General features: G+C 39.3%; 1 protein-coding gene across 1 annotated transcript in view; it reads left to right on the forward strand.

Annotated features, from left to right (window-relative positions):
- LOC131225113 (nitrogen regulatory protein P-II homolog) overlaps nucleotides 1-21,950 on the forward strand; it is a 29,178-nt gene that overhangs the window by 2,895 nt on the left and 4,333 nt on the right. The window contains exons 5-6 of the mRNA XM_058220542.1: nucleotides 13,690-13,757; nucleotides 14,430-14,499. Of these exons, the coding sequence (XP_058076525.1) occupies nucleotides 13,690-13,757; nucleotides 14,430-14,499 (138 nt within the window). The remainder of the gene's footprint in view (nucleotides 1-13,689; nucleotides 13,758-14,429; nucleotides 14,500-21,950) is intronic.

Genomic DNA, 21,950 nt, shown 5'->3' on the forward strand with positions numbered 1-21,950 from the left:
GTTCTGGAAGTCGAGAACCAAGTTCATATGAAGAGTTTCCTGGCTCTCTCCTATTCAGATCCTATAAAAAAGACAAGAACCAGTCACAAAATTCCGTTCACAGTTCTGCTTAATGGGTTTACCCACGGAAAGAAAATTCACAGGTACTTCGGAAAGGTGTCAAATATTTCTACAGATACATGGCTAGTACTGAAAGCAGAAGCTCATTCTAATCTAAAACCATCTCGAAATGTCATCATCAATCTTTTCCGTGAACTTCCAAAAGACATCTGTAGATGTAAGAATCGTAAAGACATTTCTCTAGTCCTACAGTTAGTGGAAAGGAAAAATGTACAGTTCTGAATTAATATGCTTTGGAGGGCAATTCACATGGTGATAAATACCAAATTACCCTCACAGTATGGTAGTTCACTTGCTATTTGGGTGTGGCTTTATATTTCTCACAATTGCTTGGCAGAAGTTCAATGTCTAGCTGCCCTACCTGACATCAGCCCTCCTTAATATGGTCTGAGGACTGGTTGCTATTCTAGTCAGAGTTGACCTAGATGCCCAGTAACTACATACATCATATGAAAATAGAGTATGGCTCATCATCATCATCATCATCTAAACCTTATCTTATCCCAATTAATTCGGGTTGACCTGGATGCATATAGTATGGTTCATCATCATCATCATCTAAACCTTATCTTATCCCAATTAATTGGGGTTGGCTACATGCATCCTGTTCTGTCGGATTCATGCTGGAAGTTATGGCACAAGTATGACACCAGCTGCTGCAACACTCCTTTTTCCTGGCTTGGGACTGGCAATGAAAGCACAAAACTCCCATAGGCACAATGTAATAGACTATTACATAGGTTGATTATGATCAAGTGCTATCTAATAGTCTATTACATGGGTTGATTACAATCAACGAATTGAAAATAGAGTCTAGATTTAGGACTAAAAAATATTCACCAACAACACTACTGTTATTTTGATGAAAATGACAACGATATGTTTTTTGTATTTATTGGAAGCATGACACTAAAATGGTCAATATCATGGCGATATGTGTGATAGGTGGTGTGTACCAAATGACCAATTTTGGAGTTGGCAGAACTGAAACAAAACATATTGTAATATTGATGAAGAAACTCTCTTATCGGTCTCAAAAAGAAGAAGAAGAATAAGAAGAAGAAGAAGAACTAAAAGCACAGGAAATTGACAACTCTGGTATAGCAAGGACTCAATGATGAGACATTCAGATTGAGTTATTCTTGGTTGTTTGTGAGTTTTCCCAACGAGGAGTTTCTAATTGCTTGTGTTCTCTTTACCTATTTTTTTTTTTTCTCCCGAAAGATGAGATTTTATTAAGCTGAAGCCAAAAGAAAAACAAGGAAAAACAAAACCAACTACCAAAAGAAAAGAGAAAAAAAAGGAGAAAACCTAAAAGAAACTAGCAAAAACCTAGGGATCTAAAAATACAACAACAACCAGCCCCATGGCTGGGAAAACCCACAAATAGAAATCTGCTAGGGAGCCCAATCATGAAGAAACTGAAGAACTTTCACGAACACCCCAGCTGCCGCGATTCTCTTATTACCGAAGCATCAGTTGTTCCTTTCAGCCTAGATTGACCCGAAGAACTTTCACGAACACCCCAGCTGCCGCGATTCTCTTATTACGGAAGCATCAGTTGTTCCTTTCAGCCTAGATTGACCCCAACACTGCTAGCAAAGCAATTCGCCATTTCCTTCTCCCCAGCTTTCCCTCGTCTATAACATGTCAAGTAAGAAAAAGGTCCTCAATGGAGTGCGGCATGACCCATTGGACTGATGCAAGACCTAAAATCCCAGCCCATACACCTGATGAGAAAGAGCAGTGTAAAAACAAATGGTTGATCGACTCAGCCTGAGCATAGCACAGAGGACACACGTTCAGGAATATCATCCCCTGCTTCTAAAGATTGTCAATGGTAAGGACTCTGTTTCTACTCGCTAACCATGCAAAGGCTGCGACTTTGGGAGGAACTCCATGCTTCCAAATTTTACTCATAGGATAGTAGCAATTGGATGACCCAAACTTTGATAGATCACTATAAAACTATTGGACTGAGAAGGATCCAAATGCTGCCACCTTCTAGGAGATTGAATCTTGCGTAAATCAGGGAAAGTTGTAGCCCTGCAATTGCGGCAGAAGAGAGACTAAGGATTCTATTTCAGATTCACATGAATTCCTCCTAATAGGAGGAGCCCAGACCCTTTCCCCCGATCCACGAGAAACAAGAAGCCACCAAAATATCCATATCCAGGCTAAGGGCAGCAAGCTCTGGATACAAAGATTTCCGAGGCTGATCGTGTAACCCAGGATCAATCCAAAATCTGATTCTATTCCTCCTCTCGTACCAGAAATTTGAGTCTCTCAAAGATCAATGGGGCAATTCGATTGATGCATTTCCAAATGTAAGACAACCGATAAACAAAGGATTTTTTAATCCACCATCCCGTTGGGGTTGTCCCATATTTAGCCACAAAAATAGATTTCCACAGACCTTTGTCCTTAGAAAAAAATTGCCAAACTCATTTACCTAGGAGAGACGAATTAACCAATTCAAGCCTCTTGATGCCCGCTCCTCCCTGAGATAATGGAGAGCAAACCTCTTTCCAATGCAAGGGGTGGAATTGTTAAGAGTTTAATTTGAATAAGTCGTTGTTTGTCCTAGTCTTTAGGAGTCTGTTATTTGTTTACCCAATTTGTAGGAGCAACGTCCCTTATTTCATGCTTTGGTAATTCGTGTACTCTCTTCTATTTAAGTAGCTGATGGCTATGAATACAGCATCTTTCAATTTTCCTTTGCTTATCTCTTAATTTGTTTATCAATTGGTTTCAAAGCGGGAGGTCTCGTGTCCTCACCGGGGGTGATTAATGCAGGGGCATTTTCACACTGGGCTCGAGTGGGGTTGTTGCGGAATGTGGGGACACACTCGGGGTGGGCAGGCCGTGTGAGGCGGGTGGCTTGTAAGAGGCGGGCCTCACCCGTGTGAGGCGGGTAGCTTGTGTGAGGTGGTACCCATGTGATTTGGGGCCCACGAGGGGGGTTCGGCTGAAGTCCTAACCCATGAGATATGGGGCCTGAGCTATGAGATAAATGGATTAATTCGCCGTACTCTAACAGTTCGAGCTTTTAGAGCAAGTGGTTAATTGTCCTGCATCAAATTGTACATGAATTACCAAAGCATGAAATAAGGGATGTTGCTCCTATATACTGGGTAAACAAATAACAGACTCTTAAAGACTAGGACAACCAACGACTTATTCAAATTAAACTCTTAACACCCTCCCTTAAACTGAGTGCTCTATAGACAATTAGTTTACAAAAAAAGGTACTTCGGATACTTCACCGGCCCATCCCCTCTGGCAATTAGTCCCTCCCAGCTTGTGTGTCGTTGAGTATCCTTGCAGCTCCTTCCCTCAAACTGAATTCTCCATTGAACAAACACCAAGTGATCTTCGCAGTTTTACGAATGTCTCCAACTTTAGGGGTTTGGTTAGAATATCTGCAACTTGATCCTCACTTTTGTAAAAGATTAGATCAATAGTTCCATCCTTTGTGAGATCACGGAGGAAATGATACCGCACATCAATATGTTTACTTCTTCCATGTAGGACAGGATTTTTTGAGAGTTTGATTGCTAAACTACTGTCACAGTAGACCGGAGTGGGGCCTTGTTGATGACAGTGTAATTCTTCAAGTAGTCTCCTCAACCAGATTGCTTGACATGCACATGACGCAGCAACAATGAATTCAGCTTCGGTAGTGGACAAAGTAAAAATTTGCTGCTTCTTTGATGACAAAGACACTGCACCTGATCCCATCATGAAGACATAACCTGAAGTACTTCTTCTATCATCTGGATCACCTGCATAATCACTATTAGTGAAGCCAAATAAATTACGTTTTTCTCCCCTCCTGTAGAGTATGCCAAAATCAATCGTCCCATGCAAGTATTGGAAGATTCTTTTGGCAGCAAAGAGATGCAACTCTGTAGGATGTTCCATGTATCTACTGATGAGACTAACAACATGCATTATGTCTGGCCTTGTTGTAGTCAAATACATAAGACTCCCCATGATTTGCTTGTATACTGTGCTGTCAACCTTCTTTCTTTCATGGTCTTTGAAAAGCTTTAGGCCAAGTTCAGCCAGTGTACCAACTGAATTGCAATTCGCCATTTGAAACTTATCCAAAATTTCTCGAACATATTTCTTCTGTGAAATAAAGAATCCAGCAGAGGTTTGTGCTACTTCAATGCCAAGGAAGTAGTGCATTAGTCCAAGATCAGTCATATCAAACTCAGTCATCATTGACTGTTTGAAATCATCAAATATGGAACTATCATTTCCAGTGTAAATTAAATTGTCCACATATAAGCATACTATTAGAAACTTACCAGTAGATCTAGATTTAAGAAATAGAGTATGCTCATATGGGCACTGTTGAAAGCCTAAAAATATGCAGCTATATGACTATACCAAGCTCGTGGAGCTTGTCTTAGCCCCATAAAGAGTTTTTCTTAACTTGTACACCTTCACATTTCCTTGTTGCACATACCTCGGAGGCTGATCAACATATACTCGTTCTTGCAAATCACCTTGTAGGAAGGCAGATTTGACATCTAACTGGAAGATGGGCCATGAGTTTTGTGCTGCCAATGCAAGTACCAACCGAATGGTATCATGCCTTGCAACTGGAGCAAAAACCTCCTTGTAGTCAATAGCAAATTCTTGCTTATAACCTTTAACAACTAGGCGAGCTTTGTACTTATCAACTTTTCCTTCCTCATTCAGCTTTGTTTTGTAGACCCACTTAACATCAATCGATTTTTGCCCCTTAGGAAGATCTATCAATTCCTAGGTGTTGTTTTTCTCAATGACTGCTAGTTCTTCATCTATAACTTTCTATCATTTTGGGTCTTTGACAGCATCTTGAAACGTAACAGGATCACAATATGAAAATAGAGCAAAATGTATAAGTGGATCATCTAAATGATCAAGTCCACTTACCTCATAATCTTGCATCCATGCTGGTCTTTTTAGGGTGCGTTGAGGTTGGGATGTAATAGAATGATCTTCAGATATTCCATCTGGTTGACTTGAAGGGCTGAAATGTAGTGGTTGCTGGTCACCAATAGTGGATTGTGGTGGTCTTTCTGCTTCCTCATCATCAAAGCTCACAGGAATGTTCTAGTCTGGACCATTGAGGGCTGCTATCCAAGTCTTCTCTTCATCAAAGGTTAGATCACAACTGGTGACGATCTTCCTGGTGATGAGATTATACAACTTATAAGCCTTTGAATGTTCACTTACCCCGAGAAAAACACATTTTTCTCCTTTTTCATCAAGTTTCTTCCTCTTCTCGTCTGGAACATGTGCATATGCAATACACCCCCAAATCTGCAGGTGATCGACACTTAGTCTTGTGCCACTCCATGCTTCTTCAGGCGTCACATTTTGGACAGCGATGGTAGGACTTCTGTTTAAGAGATGAACACTCCACAAGACTGTCTCAGGCCAGAAACTTTTAGGAAGAGAACTTCTATGCAGCATACTTCGCACCATGTTTAGGATCGTACGGTTCTTCCTCTCCGCAACCCCGTTTTGCTGTGGGGTGTAGGGTGTTGTGAGCTGTCTTTGGATTCCATGCGTCTTACAGAAATTTGCAAATTCCTGCAAGTTATATTCTCCACCACAATCTGTTCGAAGAGTTTTAACAGCCTGCCCAACTTCTTTTTCAATAAGGGCCTTAAAATTTTTGAAGACTGAGTGAGCTTGAGATTTTTCATGCAAAAAATAGACCTATGTTTTTCGACTATAGTCGTCAGTCAAGGTAATGAAATACCTTTTACCACTATTGGATGATGGATTTATAGGCCCACATATATCGGAATGGACCAGCGCTAACACCTTCGTGGCTCGCCTTGCCATTTTGGAAAAGGAGCTCGATGTTGTTTGCCAACAACACATTCTTCACAAACTTGTACAGGATGATCAAGCTGTGGAAAGCCTATCACCATATTCTTTTGATGAAGTAGCTTCAAATCAGAGAAGTTCAAATGCCCATAACGAAAATGCCATAGCTATGCTGGATTTTTTACCATAGTAGAAAGACATGGAAGAGTAACATCCTGGACGTATAAAGGAAACAACCGATTCGCTGTCATATTAACTTGAGTAATTAGACCCTTCTTGGGATCTTGAACTCGACATGTTCCTTCCTTAATGATGATCTTGTATCCCTTGTCTTGAAGCTGACCCACACACAACAAATTAGTTTTCAAACCTGCGATATAAAACATATTTGAAATAGTCTTGAGAATTTGTGGAGGTCTGAATTTGAATGTTGCCCTTCCCCATAACAGAGATTGTGGAATCATCTCCAAATTTGACAGAGGTACAGTAGGACTCATCTAATTCAGAGAATATAGACTTGTTTCCACACATATGATTACTTGTACCTGTGTCCAAGTACCACATTTGTTGATGGGTCTTTTTGGCCATGTTACAAGCTAAAAGGAGAGTAATCTCATCTTCCTTTTCTATAAAATGAGATTTTTCTCCTTTTTCTTTATACAAATTTGTCTTGCATTCAGAGCGATAATGACCATACCTATTACATCTGTAGCATTTGACTTTGGACTTGTCAAATGGTTTTGATTCCAGGTCTCTACCTTGATGATTATCTCGCCCTCTACCTCTGCCTTTGGGATCAAGAACGTGATTGTCATTGCTACTGTTGCTGTGCCTTACGCTTCCCCTACCTCTTCCTTGATTGCTGTCCCTTTTTGTGAAAGATTGGTTCGAGGATGAGTGTTGTAGTTGCAATGCTTGCTCCACTGCTACATGCTGATTAATTTGTTGCTCGTGGACCCTCAGCGAACTCATCAACTCTTCGATAGAAAGAGAATCAAGATCCTTTGATTCCTCAATTGAACAGACCACATGTTCGAACTTCAAGGTTAGTGATCGAAGAATCTTCTCGATTATCTTCCAGCTTTTCTCCGCTAATTCTCATCTTGTTTGAGATTGATATGGTTCTAGAAAAGTAACTCTCGATTTATTCTGTTGATTGGATTCGAAAAGTCTCAAATTCCGTATGAAGTGCTTGAAGATGTGCCGTGCCCGCTTCACCTTTGCAGTGCCTTGATACTCCTTCTTCATTGCATCCCAGATTTGTTTTGAAGTATCTTTGGTGAGAATTGTCTCTAGGATTGTGCGATAAACTGCTTGGAATAAGTAATTCTTTACCTTCAGGTCCTTCAATTTTTGTTCCTCCAGCTTCACTTTTTGCGCATCTGTCAAGGTGGTAAAGTCTGCTTTTGCTTCTGAAATACCAATTTCAACGAGATGCTAATATTCCTTGGATCTCAAGAAATTTTCCATCAGCATGCTCCAATGATCATAGTGACCATCAAATTTGGGTATAGTAGGTTGCACAAAAGTCTCAGATGTCATTACAAGAAAGTAATTGCTATGGCCCAAAAAATCAAGAGTAAATAAGAGTTGCGGCTCTAAAAAACACTATCTACTTTTCTGGTTATGGCTTTGATACCAATTGATGCATGACAATTAACCACTTGCTCTAAAAGCTCGTATTTCAAAGCCATAACCAGAAAAGTAGATAGTGTTTTTTTAGAGCCGCAGCTCTTATCTACTCTTGATTTTCTGGGCCATAGCAATTACTTTCTCGTAATGACATCTGAGACTTTTGTGCTACCTGCTATACCCGAATTTGATGGTCACTATGATCATTGGAGCATGTTGATGGAAAATTTCTTGAGATCCAAGGAATATTGGCATCTCGTTGAAATTGGTATTCCAGAAGCAGAAGCAGACTTTACCACCTTGACAGATGCGCAGAAAGTGAAGCTGGAGGAACAAAAATTGAAAGACTTGAAGGTAAAGAATTACTTATTCCAAGCAGTTGATCACACAATCCTAGAGACAATTCTCACCAAAGATACTTCAAAACAAATCTGGGATGCAATGAAGAAGAAGTAACAAGGCACTGCAAAGGTGAAGCGGGCACATCTTCAAGCACTTCATACGGAATTTGAGACTCTTTGAATGCAATCAATGGAATAAATCGAGAGTTACTTTTCCAGAACCATGTCAATCTCAAACAAGATGAGAATTAGCGGGGAAAAGCTGGAAGATAATCGAGAAGATTCTTCGATCACTAACCTTGAAGTTCGAACATGTGGTCTGTTCAATTGAGGAATTAAAGGATCTTGATTCTCTTTCTATCGAAGAGTTGATGAGTTCGCTGAGGGTCCACAAGCAACAGATTAATCAGCATGTAGCAGTGAAGCAAGCATTGCAGCTACAACACTCATCCTTGAACCAATCTTTTACAAAAAGGGACAGCAGTTAAGGAAGATAACGGGGAAGCGGAAGGCACAACAATAGTAGCAATGGCAATCACGTTCTTGATCCTAAAGGCAGAGGTAGAGGGCGAGATAATCATCAAGGTAGAGACCTGGAATCAAAACCATTTGACGAGTCCAAAGTCAAATGCTACAGATGTAATAGGTATGGTCATTATCGCTCTGAATGTAAGACAAAATTGAATAAAGAAAAAGGAGAAAAATCTCATTTTGTAGAAAAGGAAGATGGGATTACTCTCCTTTTGGCTTGTAACATAGCTGAAGAGACCCATCAACAAATGTGGTACTTGGACACAGGTGCAAGTAATCATATGTGTGGAAACAAGTCTATATTCTCTGAATTAGATGAGTCCTACCGTACCTCTGTCAAATTTGGAGATGATTCCACAATCTCTGTTATGGGGAAGGGCAACATTCAAATTCAGACCTCCACAAATTCTCAATAGACTATTTCAAATATGTTTTATATCCTGGGTTTGAAAACTAATTGGTTGAGTGTGGGTCAGCTTCAAGACAAGGGATACGAGATCATCATTAAGGGAGGAACATGTCGAGTTCAAGATCCCAAGAGGGTCTGATTACTCACGTTAATATGACAGCGAATCGGTTGTTTCCTTTATATATCCAGGATGTTACTCTTCTATGTCTTTCTGCTATGGTAAAAAATCCAGCATGACTGTGGCATTTTCATTATGGGCATTTGAACTTCTCCAGTTTGAAGCTGCTTCATCAAAAGAATATGGTGATAGGCCTTCCGCAGCTTGATTATCTTATACAAGTTTGTGAAGAAAGTGTCGTTGGCAAACAATATCGGGCTCCTTTTCCAAAAGGGCAAGCAAGGCGAGCCACAAAGGTGTTGGCGCTGGTCCATTCCGATATATGTGGGCCTATAAATCCATCATCCAATAGTGGTAAAAGGTATTTCATTACCTTCACTGACAACTATAGTAGAAAAACATGGGTCTATTTTTTGCAGGAAAAATCTCATGCTCTCTCAGTCTTCAAAAATTTCAAGGCCCTTGTTGAAAAAGAAGTTGGGTAGGCTATTAAAACTCTTTGAAGAGATCGTGGTGGAAACTCACAGGAATTTGCAAATTTCTGTGAGACGCATGGAATCCAAAGATAATTGACAGCATCCTACACCCCACAGCAAAACGGGGTTGCGGAGAGGAAGAACTGTACGATCCTAAACATGGTGCGAAGTATGCTGCATAGAAGTTCTCTTCCTAAAAGTTTCTGGCCTGAGACAGTCTTGTGGAGTGTTCATCTCTTAAATAGAAGTCCCACCATCGCTATCCAAAATGTGACGCCTGAAGAAGCATGTAGTGGCACAAGACCAATTGTCGATCACCTGCGGATTTGGGGGTGTATTGCATATGCACATGTTCCAGACGAGAAGAGGAAGAAACTTGATGAAAAAGGAGAAAAATGTGTTTTTCTCGGAGTAAGTGAACATTCAAAGGCTTATAAGTTGTATAATCCCATCACCAGGAAGATTGTCATCAGTCGTGATGTAATCTTTGATGAAGAGAAGACTTGGACAACGACTCTCAATGGTCCAGACTAGAACATTCCTGTGAGCTTTGATGATGAGGAAGCAGAAAGACCACCACAATCCATTATTGGTGACCAAAAACCACTACATTCCAGCCCTTCAAATCAACCAGATGGAATATCTGAAGATCATTTTATTACATCCCGACCTCAAAGCACCCTAAAAAGACCGGCATGAATGCATGATTATGAGGTAAGTGGACTTGATCATTTAGATGATCCACTTATACATTTTGTTCTATTTTCGGATTGTGATCCTGTTACATTTCAAGATGCTGTCAAAGACCCAAAATGGCAGAAAGCTATGGATGAAGAACTAGCAGCCATTGAGAAGAACAACACCTGAGAATTGACAGATCTTCCTATGGGGCAAAAATCGATTGGTGTTAAGTGAGTCTACAAAACAAAGTTGAATGAGGAGGGAAAAGTTGACAAGTACAAAGCTCGCCTAGTTGTTAAAGGTTATAAGCAAGAATTTGGTATCGACTACAAGGAGGTTTTTACTCCAGTTGCAAGGCATGATACCATTCGGTTGGTACTTGCATTGGCAGCATAAAACTCATGGCCCATCTTCCAGTTAGATGTCAAATCTGCTTTCCTACATGGTGATTTGCAAGAACGAGTACATGTTAATCAGCCTCCGGGGTATGTGCAGCAAGGAAATGTGAAGAAGGTGTACAAGTTAAGAAAAACTCTTTATGGGCTAAAACAAGCTCCACGAGCTTGGTATAGTCGCATAGCCGCATATTTTTCAAAGATAAGCTTTCAACAGTGCCCCTATAAGTATACTCTATTTCTTAAATATAGATCTGCTGGTGAGTTTCTAATAGTATGCTTATATGTGGACGATTTAATTTACACTGGAAATGATAGTTCCATGTTTGAGGATTTTAAACAGTCAATGATGACTGAGTTTGATATGATTGATCTTGGACTAATGCACCACTTCCTTGGCATTAAAGTAGCACAAACCTCTGCTGGAATCTTTATTTCACAGAAGAAATATGTTTGAGAAATTTTGGACAGGTTTCAAATGGCGAATTGCAATTCAGTTGGTACACCAGCTGAACTTGGCCTGAAGCTTTTCAAAGACCATGAAGGAAAGAAGGTTGACAACACAATATACAAGCAAATCGTGGGGAGTCTTATGTATTTGACTACAACAAGGCCAGACATAATGCATGCTGTTAGTCTCATTAGTAGATACATGGAACATCCTACAGAGTTGCATCTCCTTGTTGCCAAAAGAATCTTCTGATACTTGCACGGGACGATTGATTCTGGCATACCCTACAAGAAGGGAGAAAAACCTGATTTATTTGGCTTCACTGATGGTGATTATGTAGGTGATCCAGATGATAGAAGAAGTACTTCAGGTTATGTCTTCATGATGGGATCAAGTGTAGTGTATTGGTCATCAAAGAAACAATAAATTTTTATCGTGTCCACTACCGAAGCTGAATTTGTTGCTCTGCTGCGTCATGTGCTTGTCAAGCAATCTGGTTGAGGAGACTACTTGAAGAATTACACTGTCATCAACAAAGCCCCACTCTGATCTACTGTGACAATAGTTCAGCAATCAAACTCTTAAAAAATCCTGTCCAAGTAAACATATTGATGTGCGGTATCATTTCCTATGTGATCTCACAAAGGATGGAACCATTGATATGATTTTTTGCAAAAGTGAGGATCAAGTTGCAGATATTCTAACCAAACCCCTCAAGTTGGAGACATTCGTGAAACTGCTGAGATCACTTGGTGTTTGTTCAATGGAGAATTCAGTTTGAGGGAGGGAGCTGCAAGGATACTCAGCAACACACAAGCTGGGAGGGACTAATTGCCAGAGGGGATGGGCCGGTGAAGTACCTGAAGTACCTTTTTTTTTTTTTGTAAACTGATTGTCTATAGAGCACTCAGTTTAAGGGAGGGTGTTAAGAGTTTAATTTGAATAAGTCGTTGTTTGTCCTTGTCTTTAGGAGTTTGTTATTTGTTTACCCAGTTTATAGGAGCAACGTCCCTTATTTCATGCTTTGGTAATTCATGTACTCTCTTCTATTTAAGCAGCTGATGGCTATGAATACAACATCTTTCAATTTTCCTTTACTTATCTCTTAATTTGTTTATTAGGAATTTCCTCGATTCGGATCCACCTTGCCAAAGAAAGTCCCTGCGCATTCTATCTTTGACAAGACAAATTTAGGACATTGGAAGAGGGACATGAAATGAACTAGAAGATTAGATAAACAGGCTTTTTAAAGAATTAATCTTCCACCAAGTAACATAGTTTTGCCTTGTTCTCTTTACTATGAAAATCAAGCGATAATAAATACCTCAGAATTTCTTTTTCTTCTTTTTTGTCTGACCTTTCTAAGTAGTCCTCAGCAAGTTTATTTTTCTTCATGGTGAAGTGCAAGTTTCCTTGCATTCGCAGGGAATAGTCTTGCCTCAAAATGGGGCGGGGACACCCTGGCGTCATAAAAAAGAAGTGCAAGTTTCCTTTTCCTTTTGGTGAAATTTGTGTCTAGGAATTTCTCTCCATGGGTTACTTCTTTCATTAAACTTTAAAGCTAGCTTCGGTATACCTTGTTTATTTATTTATTTTTATTTAAATTTTTTAAGAATTTTACTATGTTCTTCTTGTTATCAACAAAAAATTAAATTAATCCAAGGAAAATACAATAAGTCAAATCTCCCGACCTCACTATCAGCACTTTGATGTAGTGGGAATCCCAATCAACAAACTTGGCTGGCAAGAAGAAAGACAAATTCAATGATCCAAAGAAATCACATAAGGTTGTGTGAGGCAAAGTAACAATAATGGGGCCTCTCCATCTTGGAGCAAATCTGATCTAAAATGGCATTGACATATCTTCAGGAGTTGTCCTGCTGTTTCTTTTGCCTTATGTATGATCTGTTTGTCATAGCTGTTGCTTGTTGCGCCTCCCTTTTTGGAATAAAATTTCATTGCCAATTGGAAAAGAAAACATAAGTCTTTAAAAAAATAAAGATGAAGAAAACATAATCCAACGAGCTCCCCAGCAAATTTTCAAAAGAAACTTTTATACTAAAACGTCATCCCTGCAAGTAATCTCCACCACCAATCTTACTCAATCTAATAACTTATAACCTTATCAATTAAAAATTTCATAATGACCCTTTAATACCCCAAAATATAGACATTTGCCAAATATTCATCACTATTTTTTGAGGTTAATTTTAGTTCCCTATATAATAACATTTTTTAGAAAAGCGTATGAATAGATGGACAAATCAGAAAGTTGCGTCTCCTTGAAGCCTGCTGTTATTTGCACTCATTGGATGATGACACTAGCTTTTGAGCCCAAATCTTCCTATTGTGTCTCTTCTGCTCCTCTCAATGGCCTCGATGAACTTCATTTTCAACCCTACAAACGATATCGAACAGTTGACCAGATTTCACTATTGGTTGACCACAGCCATGCTGTATCTTTTATCTTTCGTGTCTCCCCCAACTTGTTTCACATGTTTGGAACCAATATTTGTTTCAGTATGTTTTATTTATTTATTTTTTATAAACTTCAATCTTTCTTGCTGTTGGTCTACTGAATTTTATCTGCAATGCACTTGTTTCACACATGCATAAAGACACTTGACACAGTAAGCTCGTTATGGTATAGCATGCAGTGGGTTGCTTTACCGACTTTCCTTTCATTTTCTCGTGATTTAGGCTCTGAATTTTCCGAAGACAAGTTTTTGGCTAAAGTGAAGATGGAGATTGTGGTGACCAAGGATCAGGTATATGTAGAGCCAATGATTTTATTTTATTTTATTTTTTAAATAAAATTTTATTATGGTATGAATTATAAAAAAAATCTGAAAGTGGATTGACTTTCAAATTTCAGTTATGGTTTTGCTTGACAAAAAATGCTTCGTTATGGCTAATAGAAAAAGTAAGATGCTATTTTCACTTTCATCATGTATGTATCCATGGATTGGTTGGGGATAGGAATTTCTTTATTAAATATGCTAAAACTAATTTTCCAAATAATCTATGTAACCTAGCTAGAGAGGAAAATTATACCCACACCATGGTACGGCATAACATTTTTTTTTTCCTTTTTCCGGAAGTTACCAAGGTAGCATGACCTTAGGTAGTTCTGAAAATTGCAATGGCTACTTCTTAAATGTTTAAATACCCTAGATAAAACTGATGCTATGAACAACTAAAATTACAAATATGAGCAGCAGGTCATCAGTGCGACACTCTAAAAATACTGTTGGATAATTCTTGTCTTATGCTCAGAATAGAGATGCATATTTACTGGCATAAATACTTGTGTGGTTACAACATCTGATATCTTGAAAACATTGATATGTTTAAATTTCTCTTGGAAGATTTATGATATGTACAACGATATTTTGTTCATTGATAAGACAGCTCATGCTGTAATGTCATGTGTTATTTAGGTTGAAGAAGTAATTGACAAAATAATAGAGGAGGCAAGAACAGGAGAAATCGGCGATGGCAAGATCTTTTGTAAGATTTGTACCCACTTCTTGTGAATAGTTGTAACCTGTATTGTTATCTTGGTCCTTTAAGACAAAAAAGGATCTGGGTGCTATCCTTTGTGGCTGGATACAATTCGCATCGTCCAACTCATGCACCATATTAATGGCATACATGCATGGCCATTTGGAAGGTTTAAACTATGGGCCCAATTGTGGATGGAGCATAGGTTGAAAATAACAATGATTTGATGATCTTAACTGTCTGAGTTTCCCCATTGAGTTCTTACAAATGAAAATTTTATTTTTAACCATCCATTTGTTTGCCACCAATTCAATTAGTCAAAATTTGGGCTGTACGTCATCTTCAACGAGGCCCATGGTTTGGGTGGTTCGATTGGCATGCATATCTACCACACCCTTTTGACATGACGTCCCATGTTAATTAGACACAAAACATTTGATGTCGTATCATTGTATACTGGAGCCCTCATTTTCTGTGTATCTTTAGCTCTCCAAGTTCTTTGTAAGGAGAGAAAAATTCTGGACAGAATTCTTGTGACCAAAGAAAGCATCGACTCAACAATCAAATCTGGGAAGGCAGGTATTCTTTGTATAAGTAGACAAGAAAATCTTATGATCATGGGGAATGGTTATTTATTTATTTATTTATCAGTCGTCGGGATCGGGATTTTCTCACGTTTTCTCTTGGTAAAGTGGGGTTTGGCTCCAAATGGATAGGTGGGTTGCTGAGTTCATCTCCACAACTTCTTTTTATTTTCTCATGAATGGTTTCGCTTCTAGCTACTTGATGAGCACTAGAGGTTAGAAGCAAGGTGATCCTACGATGCTCCGCCAAAAGTTGCAGCTGTCTGTTGGCTTGCCAGGACAGAGAATAATAACAGTGGATAATCTGCAAAAAAGGGGAATGATTATACCCAATGTTTGCTTGATGTGCGGGGCAGATTCAGAATCAGTTAATCACCTCTTTATTCATTGCCTGTTTGCCTTTGAACTATAGAGCACTGCTATGTCCAGATTCTCTTTATCTTGGGTCATGCCAAGGTCTATTGGTGATATGCTCTTGGTGTGGCATGGTGCTCAAATTTAAAAAAAGATATGATGGTTTTTTGGTGGCTATGCTTATTGGCGGGTCTTTGGGTGATCTGGGAAGAGAGAAACGGCAGGTTTTTTGGTAATTCTAGTCATAGTGTTGAGTGGGTGCTAGGTAGGGCTTGGGAGTTTGGGAGTGGGAATCAAGGTATTCTGTATCGGTAACGGTGGCAGTAATGGTCACCACCATTATCAACACGGGTATCGGCCATAACGGCCGATACGGGGGCTTAATGACCGTTACGACCCCCGTAACAATTAAACATTTTCTTTTGCCCAAAAAATTCTAAAAAAATATCTAGAAAATCAAGAATAATGTAAATATTTCAAATATGTATTCATTTTTTTTTGTTTTGAACATGTTTATGGTAGTGTAACAGTCCACTCTTTGGTGAAAGTGGTGTATCGGGCTGTCTTGTGAATTGTTTAATATGATTATGTCTCTACTGCTTATACATCACAATCAAGCATTAGAACTAGAAATCAGAAAGAGGCATAAATACTGCTTTTACATTTTTATTTTTATTTTTAAAAAGGCCCTCGGAGAATCTATTCACTCAAATCACTTCAATCCACAATTTTAATCTTAGCTATAGTAAGAGTGGTCGAAATCTGTTGTAAAATGCTATAGGAGAGGTTTTTAAATGAGAAAAGTGAAAAAGAGGAGAAAAATGAATTTAAATAGAAAAAAAAAAGTGATCGTTTTTCGACCATCATGGGAGTAACGGTCGTTATGTCCTGTAACGGCCCTTATGGCCATCGTAACAGCTGATACGGTTTCAAAAAACTAACTGCCCCTTTTCACCCCCGTATCGCGTAACGGTCATAGCCGTTACTTATACGTATCGGCCTTTACGGGCGTATCGTAACGCATACGGAACACCTTGGTGGGAATGCTGTAATAGGGGCGAGAAAGGTTGTATTTTTCCAATGTAATTGGGTGGGGTTCTCTCTCTCTCTCTCTCTCTCTCTCTCTCTCTCTCTCTCTCGTGCTTGTCTATATACTTTTGCCTTTTGGCGCTCCTTTAATAAAATTTCAGTTAACTCTTAGAAAAAAAGGAGAGTTTGAACATGTCCATTTGAAGGGTGTTTGATTTTCTCTTGCTAGTGGGTTTGTGCTTATTAATGTGAAAAGGGTGATCTCTCACATTTAATTTGCAAATGACACTCTCATCATGTGTGGTGCTTCTCCTGAACAGGTTTAAAAAAAAATCCCCAAGGCATCCTTGGGCTCTTTGAGGCAGGGTCTAGTCTTAGGCGAATGTTGGTAAAAGCGCCATGACAAGTGTGGCCTACAGGGAGGAAACTAAGTTGTTGGCTGATTGGATGCAATGCAAAAGATGGAAACTCCCCTTTCCCTATTTTGGGCCCCCCGTTGGGGGTAACACATAGAAAGCTTTGCTTTTTATCCAATCATTGAAAGAATGGAGAGGAAGTTTCTTGGTTGAAGGGGAGGTATCTTCATGTTTTTGAGTGTTGGAATCACTCTAATTAAATATATTATGATAAATCTTGTAGACTTAGATGGTTCGGTCATGTGCTACAGAGACCAAGAACCACGTCGGTTAGGAGTGAGTTGGTACAAGCTGAAGACTTTAAAAGGGCAAGGGAAGGCCCAAAAGGACGTGGATGGAAGTAGTAAGAAAAGACTAGATGACCAATGGTCAAACTGAAGGTATGGCCCTTGATAGCGGAATGGTGTAAAGGATTCAATAGCCGAACCCAAAATTTTTGGTATTAACATGGAAAGAGTGGTGGTCGAAAGTCTCGCTCAGTTATTTGGCTGCACCGCCGACTCGCTACTGTCTTCTTTTGTGGGCTTACTGTTATGCATTGGTCAACTCCCAAAAACCGTATGAGACAAAGTGATTTTCAGAGTCCAGTCGTATTTGTCGAGATGGAAGAGTCGATATCTCTCGTTAGGTGGCCGTCTCACGCTAATAAAAGCCGCTCTCTCCAACCTCCCGATTTATTTCATGTCTCTCCTCAAATGTCCGACCCCAGTCAGAGAGTCTATCGATAAAGTGAGGTGGGATTTTTTATGGCGAGGCAAGGAAGTAGGGAAGAAGTTTCATCTTCTAAAGTAGTCTGAGGTCTGGCTTCATTTGTTGGACGGGGGAGCGGGAGTTAAAGATTTGAAAGTTATGAATCAAGCTCTCCTTGGAAAGTGGATTTGGCGGCTTGGGGCTGATCAAGAAAGTCTCTGGAGTTCTATCATCAAAGGCAAGTATGGTACATCCTTTGGTGGTTGGTGGGTTAAAGATTTGCCTTCTCATAAAGTTTCTCATATTTGGAAAGAAATTATGAAAATGATACGGAAAGGCCTACCTAATGTTGGATTTGTGCTTGGCAATGGCACAAAAATTCGTTTCTGGGAAGATATCTAGATTGGAGATCAAACGCTTAAAAATAGATTCCCCATCTCCTATCGCATCGCTACTTCTAAAAAATCCTACGTTGCTGATCATTTTACTGAAGTTGGTGGAAAAATTGTCTGGAATGTGATTTGCAGAAGAGCTCTCCAAGATTGGGAGATTCCAGATTTTACAGGCCTTCTTGAAAGTCTCTACACAACATCCCCCTCTCTCTCGTCAGAAGATAATATTTTCTGGAAACCTGACATATCGTCTCTATTCTCTGTTCGATCCCTCTACAACCAGATACACATACAGCAGTCCGATCCTAAGCTTAATCTCTCATTTCTGTGGAAATATGCTGCCCCCCCGAAAATCATAGCGTTTGGATGGCTGGTAGGGAAAAAGAAAATTCTAACGGTAGACAACCTGAGGAAGAAAGGGATGGTCCTCCCTAATATTTGTCTATGCTGCATGCAGGCAGAAGAGACTGTCGACCACCTAATGCTTCACTGTCGGCTTGCCCAATCCATCTGGACAGAGATCATGCTCACTTTTAACCTTTCTTGGCGCTTCCCAGTCGAAGTTAAGCAGTTCCTTCAAGCGAGGCACGAGGTACAACTAGGAAAGGTGAAGACAATCATTTGGAGGATGTCAGTTCCTGCAGTCTGGTAGTCGGTTTGGGGAGAAAGGAATAGCAGATGCTTCAAGAATTCTTCTAATTTGGCTGGGGTTGTAGCAACTAGGGCCAAGCGTCTTATGATTGAGTGGTCCTCCAATGTCAAGGATCTTTTTGGCCACGACTTTTTCTTTTTTACGAGTGTAATTGTGGTCTGCTTCCTCAGCAGCCCTTCTTTTGTCTGTTTCTTTTTCTTTCCTTTTAATGATATCGTTTCATCTTTCAAAAAAAAAATGATGATGAATCCTGTGGTGAATTCTCTCTCTCTCTCTCTCTCTCTACAAAATGTTGGCAGCAGTGGCCATAAAAAATTTGAGTGGATATAAAGGAATTTTCCGTGGGAGAGAATAGGATCAGGCCACAAATTTCATCTCCTGTAGTGGAAGGTTCATTTACCTAAGAGCATGGTTCGAAATATCTAGTATGATATGGTTGTATTGATTGTGGCTGGTATGCAATGTGGAGGTGAAATGGCCATGTTAAAAAATTGGCGGCTGTGTTGGCCGGCCAATACATCATCACTGATACAGGTACCGAAGCCCCCTTTTGCAGTTAATTTTTTTTAAAAAAACTCTCCATTTTTTTCACACACACACACACACACACACACACACACACATATTTCATTTAAATTGTAGAGGAAGGCTAGAAAGTCACCTCTAACTGGATCTAGGCCTATTTAGAATATTCAAATACAAGACTTAAGCATGATTTGATGAACTGAATTTGAAACACAAGATACCACTAAAAGTCAAGAATTTCTAATTCATAAATTCTTTAACACTAAATTTAGAGTTCAAAGATTAAAATATCAATTTTCAGTCAGATATGGCCCTCGAGCATCCATGTCACATTTACAAGGTAATGACCAATGAGTACTTGGTAGTTAAGTAATTATATTTTGTGAACATAAGTATATATGTATTTGTGGGATTTGAACTTATGATTCATATTATGAAACTTTGGGAGAGAGTGCTTGAGCGAAGGTTGAGGAGTGAGACAAATGTATCAGAAAAAACAGTTTGGATTTAGACCAGGAAGGTCAACCATTGAGGCTGTTTTCCTATTCAGACAGTTTTGGAGAATTATAGGGAAAGAAGGATCTTCACATAGCCTTTATTGACTTCGAGAAAGCATATAACAGGGTCCCTAGAGAATTAATTTGGTGGGTGTTGGGAAAGAAGGGAGATTCAAAAGGATATATTGACATGAATAAAGAGACGTATGAGGGAGTAGTTACACATGTGAGGATCACTAGTGGAGAGTCGAGTTTTAAACTACCGTAGGCTTATATCAGGGGTAGACATTGAGCCCATCCTTTGCATTGGTCATGGACAAGTTAACAAGGCATTTACAAGAAGAGGTCCCATGGTGTATGTTGTTTGTTGATGACATAGTTTTGATTCACCCTTAAAAAAAAGACAGTTTTGATTGGCAAGACGGGGGATGGCGTAAACACAAAGCTAGAACTGTGGAGGGATGCTTTAGAATCTAAAACTGTTAAAATTAGTTAGTCTAAAATGAAGTATATGAAATGCAATTTTAGTAACAACAGGATTGCTTACCAAGAAGTACCCCAAAATGACCATTTTTAATGTCTTGGGTCAATAATTCATGAGAGCGGAGAGATTGAGAAGAATGTTGCTCAAAGAATTCAAGCTGGGTGGAAGAAGTGAAGATGTGCAATTGGTGTTTTATGTGATTGCTGCATACAAATAAACCTCAAGGGGAAATATAAGACCATCCATGCTTTATGGGACAAAATGTTGGGCATTTAAGGAAAAACATGCTCATAGGATGAGCATAGCTGAAATGATGATGTTGAGATGGACGAGTGACAAGTTGAGGAAGGATAGAATTAGAAGTGATTGCATTCAAGGGAACTTAGGAGTAGCACTAATGAGTAATAAGATAAGGGAAAGTAGACTTGGATGGTTTGGTCATGTGCAATGGAGATTAAGAACTTTGCTGGTTCGGAGTGAGTTGGTTCAAGCTAAAGGCTTTAAAAGAGCAACGGGAAGGTCCAAAGGGACATTTGTGGAGGTAGTGAGAAAAGATTTGATGACCTATGCTTTAATTGAGGATATGGTCCTTGTTAGAGTGGAATGGCAGATTTAACTGAGGATATGGTCCTTGGTAGGGTGGAATGGTAGATTTAACTGAGGATATGGTCCTTGTTAGAGTGGAATGGCAGAACAGGATTTGTGTAGCTAACCCCATTTACTTGGGAATTGGGATTGGGCTTAGATGATGATGCAGATGATGATGATGATGGTGTGTATGTATTTGTAAACCTTTGCACTGCATGAAGTTGCAATTGCTCAGTGGTATCATGAACCATGATAGCACCCACTTGATAGTAATGTCTCTACAGTCTTTACAATAGGTACTCTTTAATCTATTAGTTAGTAGCTTATACTTGAACCAATGTAGATGATAGTTGAGATGTCATATTATCATATCAATTTATAAGAACCATTTAAAATTTAGAGGTTGGAGATTTAGCATCTCAGCTTTCAACAGGTCAGCCCGAAAGGCAACATTCTTAACAAATAAAGGTCCAATACACCATTGAATGCATGTCCAAACACAAAATTGGTATACTCTTGAGATTCTCATTTTCCCTCTACTGAATTTTCTTAATGCTTTTTTTTTTTTTTGTTTTGGCCGATTTGAGCCCAATACGTCCATATCGTATTTGTATCTTATTTATTTTTGGTTAGGTTGATACGCCTCCTGATACTGTTTTTTAGAACCTTGCCTAAGATGGTAGGGGGGTATTGGGGTGAGAAGTTTTTGTGAAGGAAACTAGCCTAGCAATTAGTGGTGGGGATTTTGGGAGGAACCAAACTCTCTCTAGAGTGATTTATCACTAGAAAATATGGTGCACTGGATGGGGATCAGTTTTCCGGGGTGGTACATTGGGGTTAGAGATTAAGGGGTGGATATTAGCAAACTAGGGATGTTTCAATTAAGGATAGCAATGATCTCTCATGTAGAGTAGGAATATTTGTGAAGGAGTTTTGAAAGGACATTTGGTTCATAGAGGATATCTTGGCCATTTCTCTTCCCTCCATTTATGCGCTCCATGTGTAGATGTTGGATTGTGAAAAAGTGCTATGAAGTCCCATGGGCAATGCACAATGACAACGTCAAATTGATGGAAGCCTTTTTGGATTGAGTTTTCATTGATGAAGTCTCTGGTTCAAACCCACCTTACCTATCGAAAAGTAAAAAAAAGTGTTGTGAACCATGTAAAAAAGGAGTAAAAATGAGAAAAATTGAGAGAACCAAAAGCGAATGAGAATAATGCAACAAGCTACTCACATCCCCTCT

This window comes from Magnolia sinica, chromosome 14, assembly GCF_029962835.1.
Source record: "Magnolia sinica isolate HGM2019 chromosome 14, MsV1, whole genome shotgun sequence".
Lineage (NCBI taxonomy): Eukaryota > Viridiplantae > Streptophyta > Magnoliopsida > Magnoliales > Magnoliaceae > Magnolia > Magnolia sinica.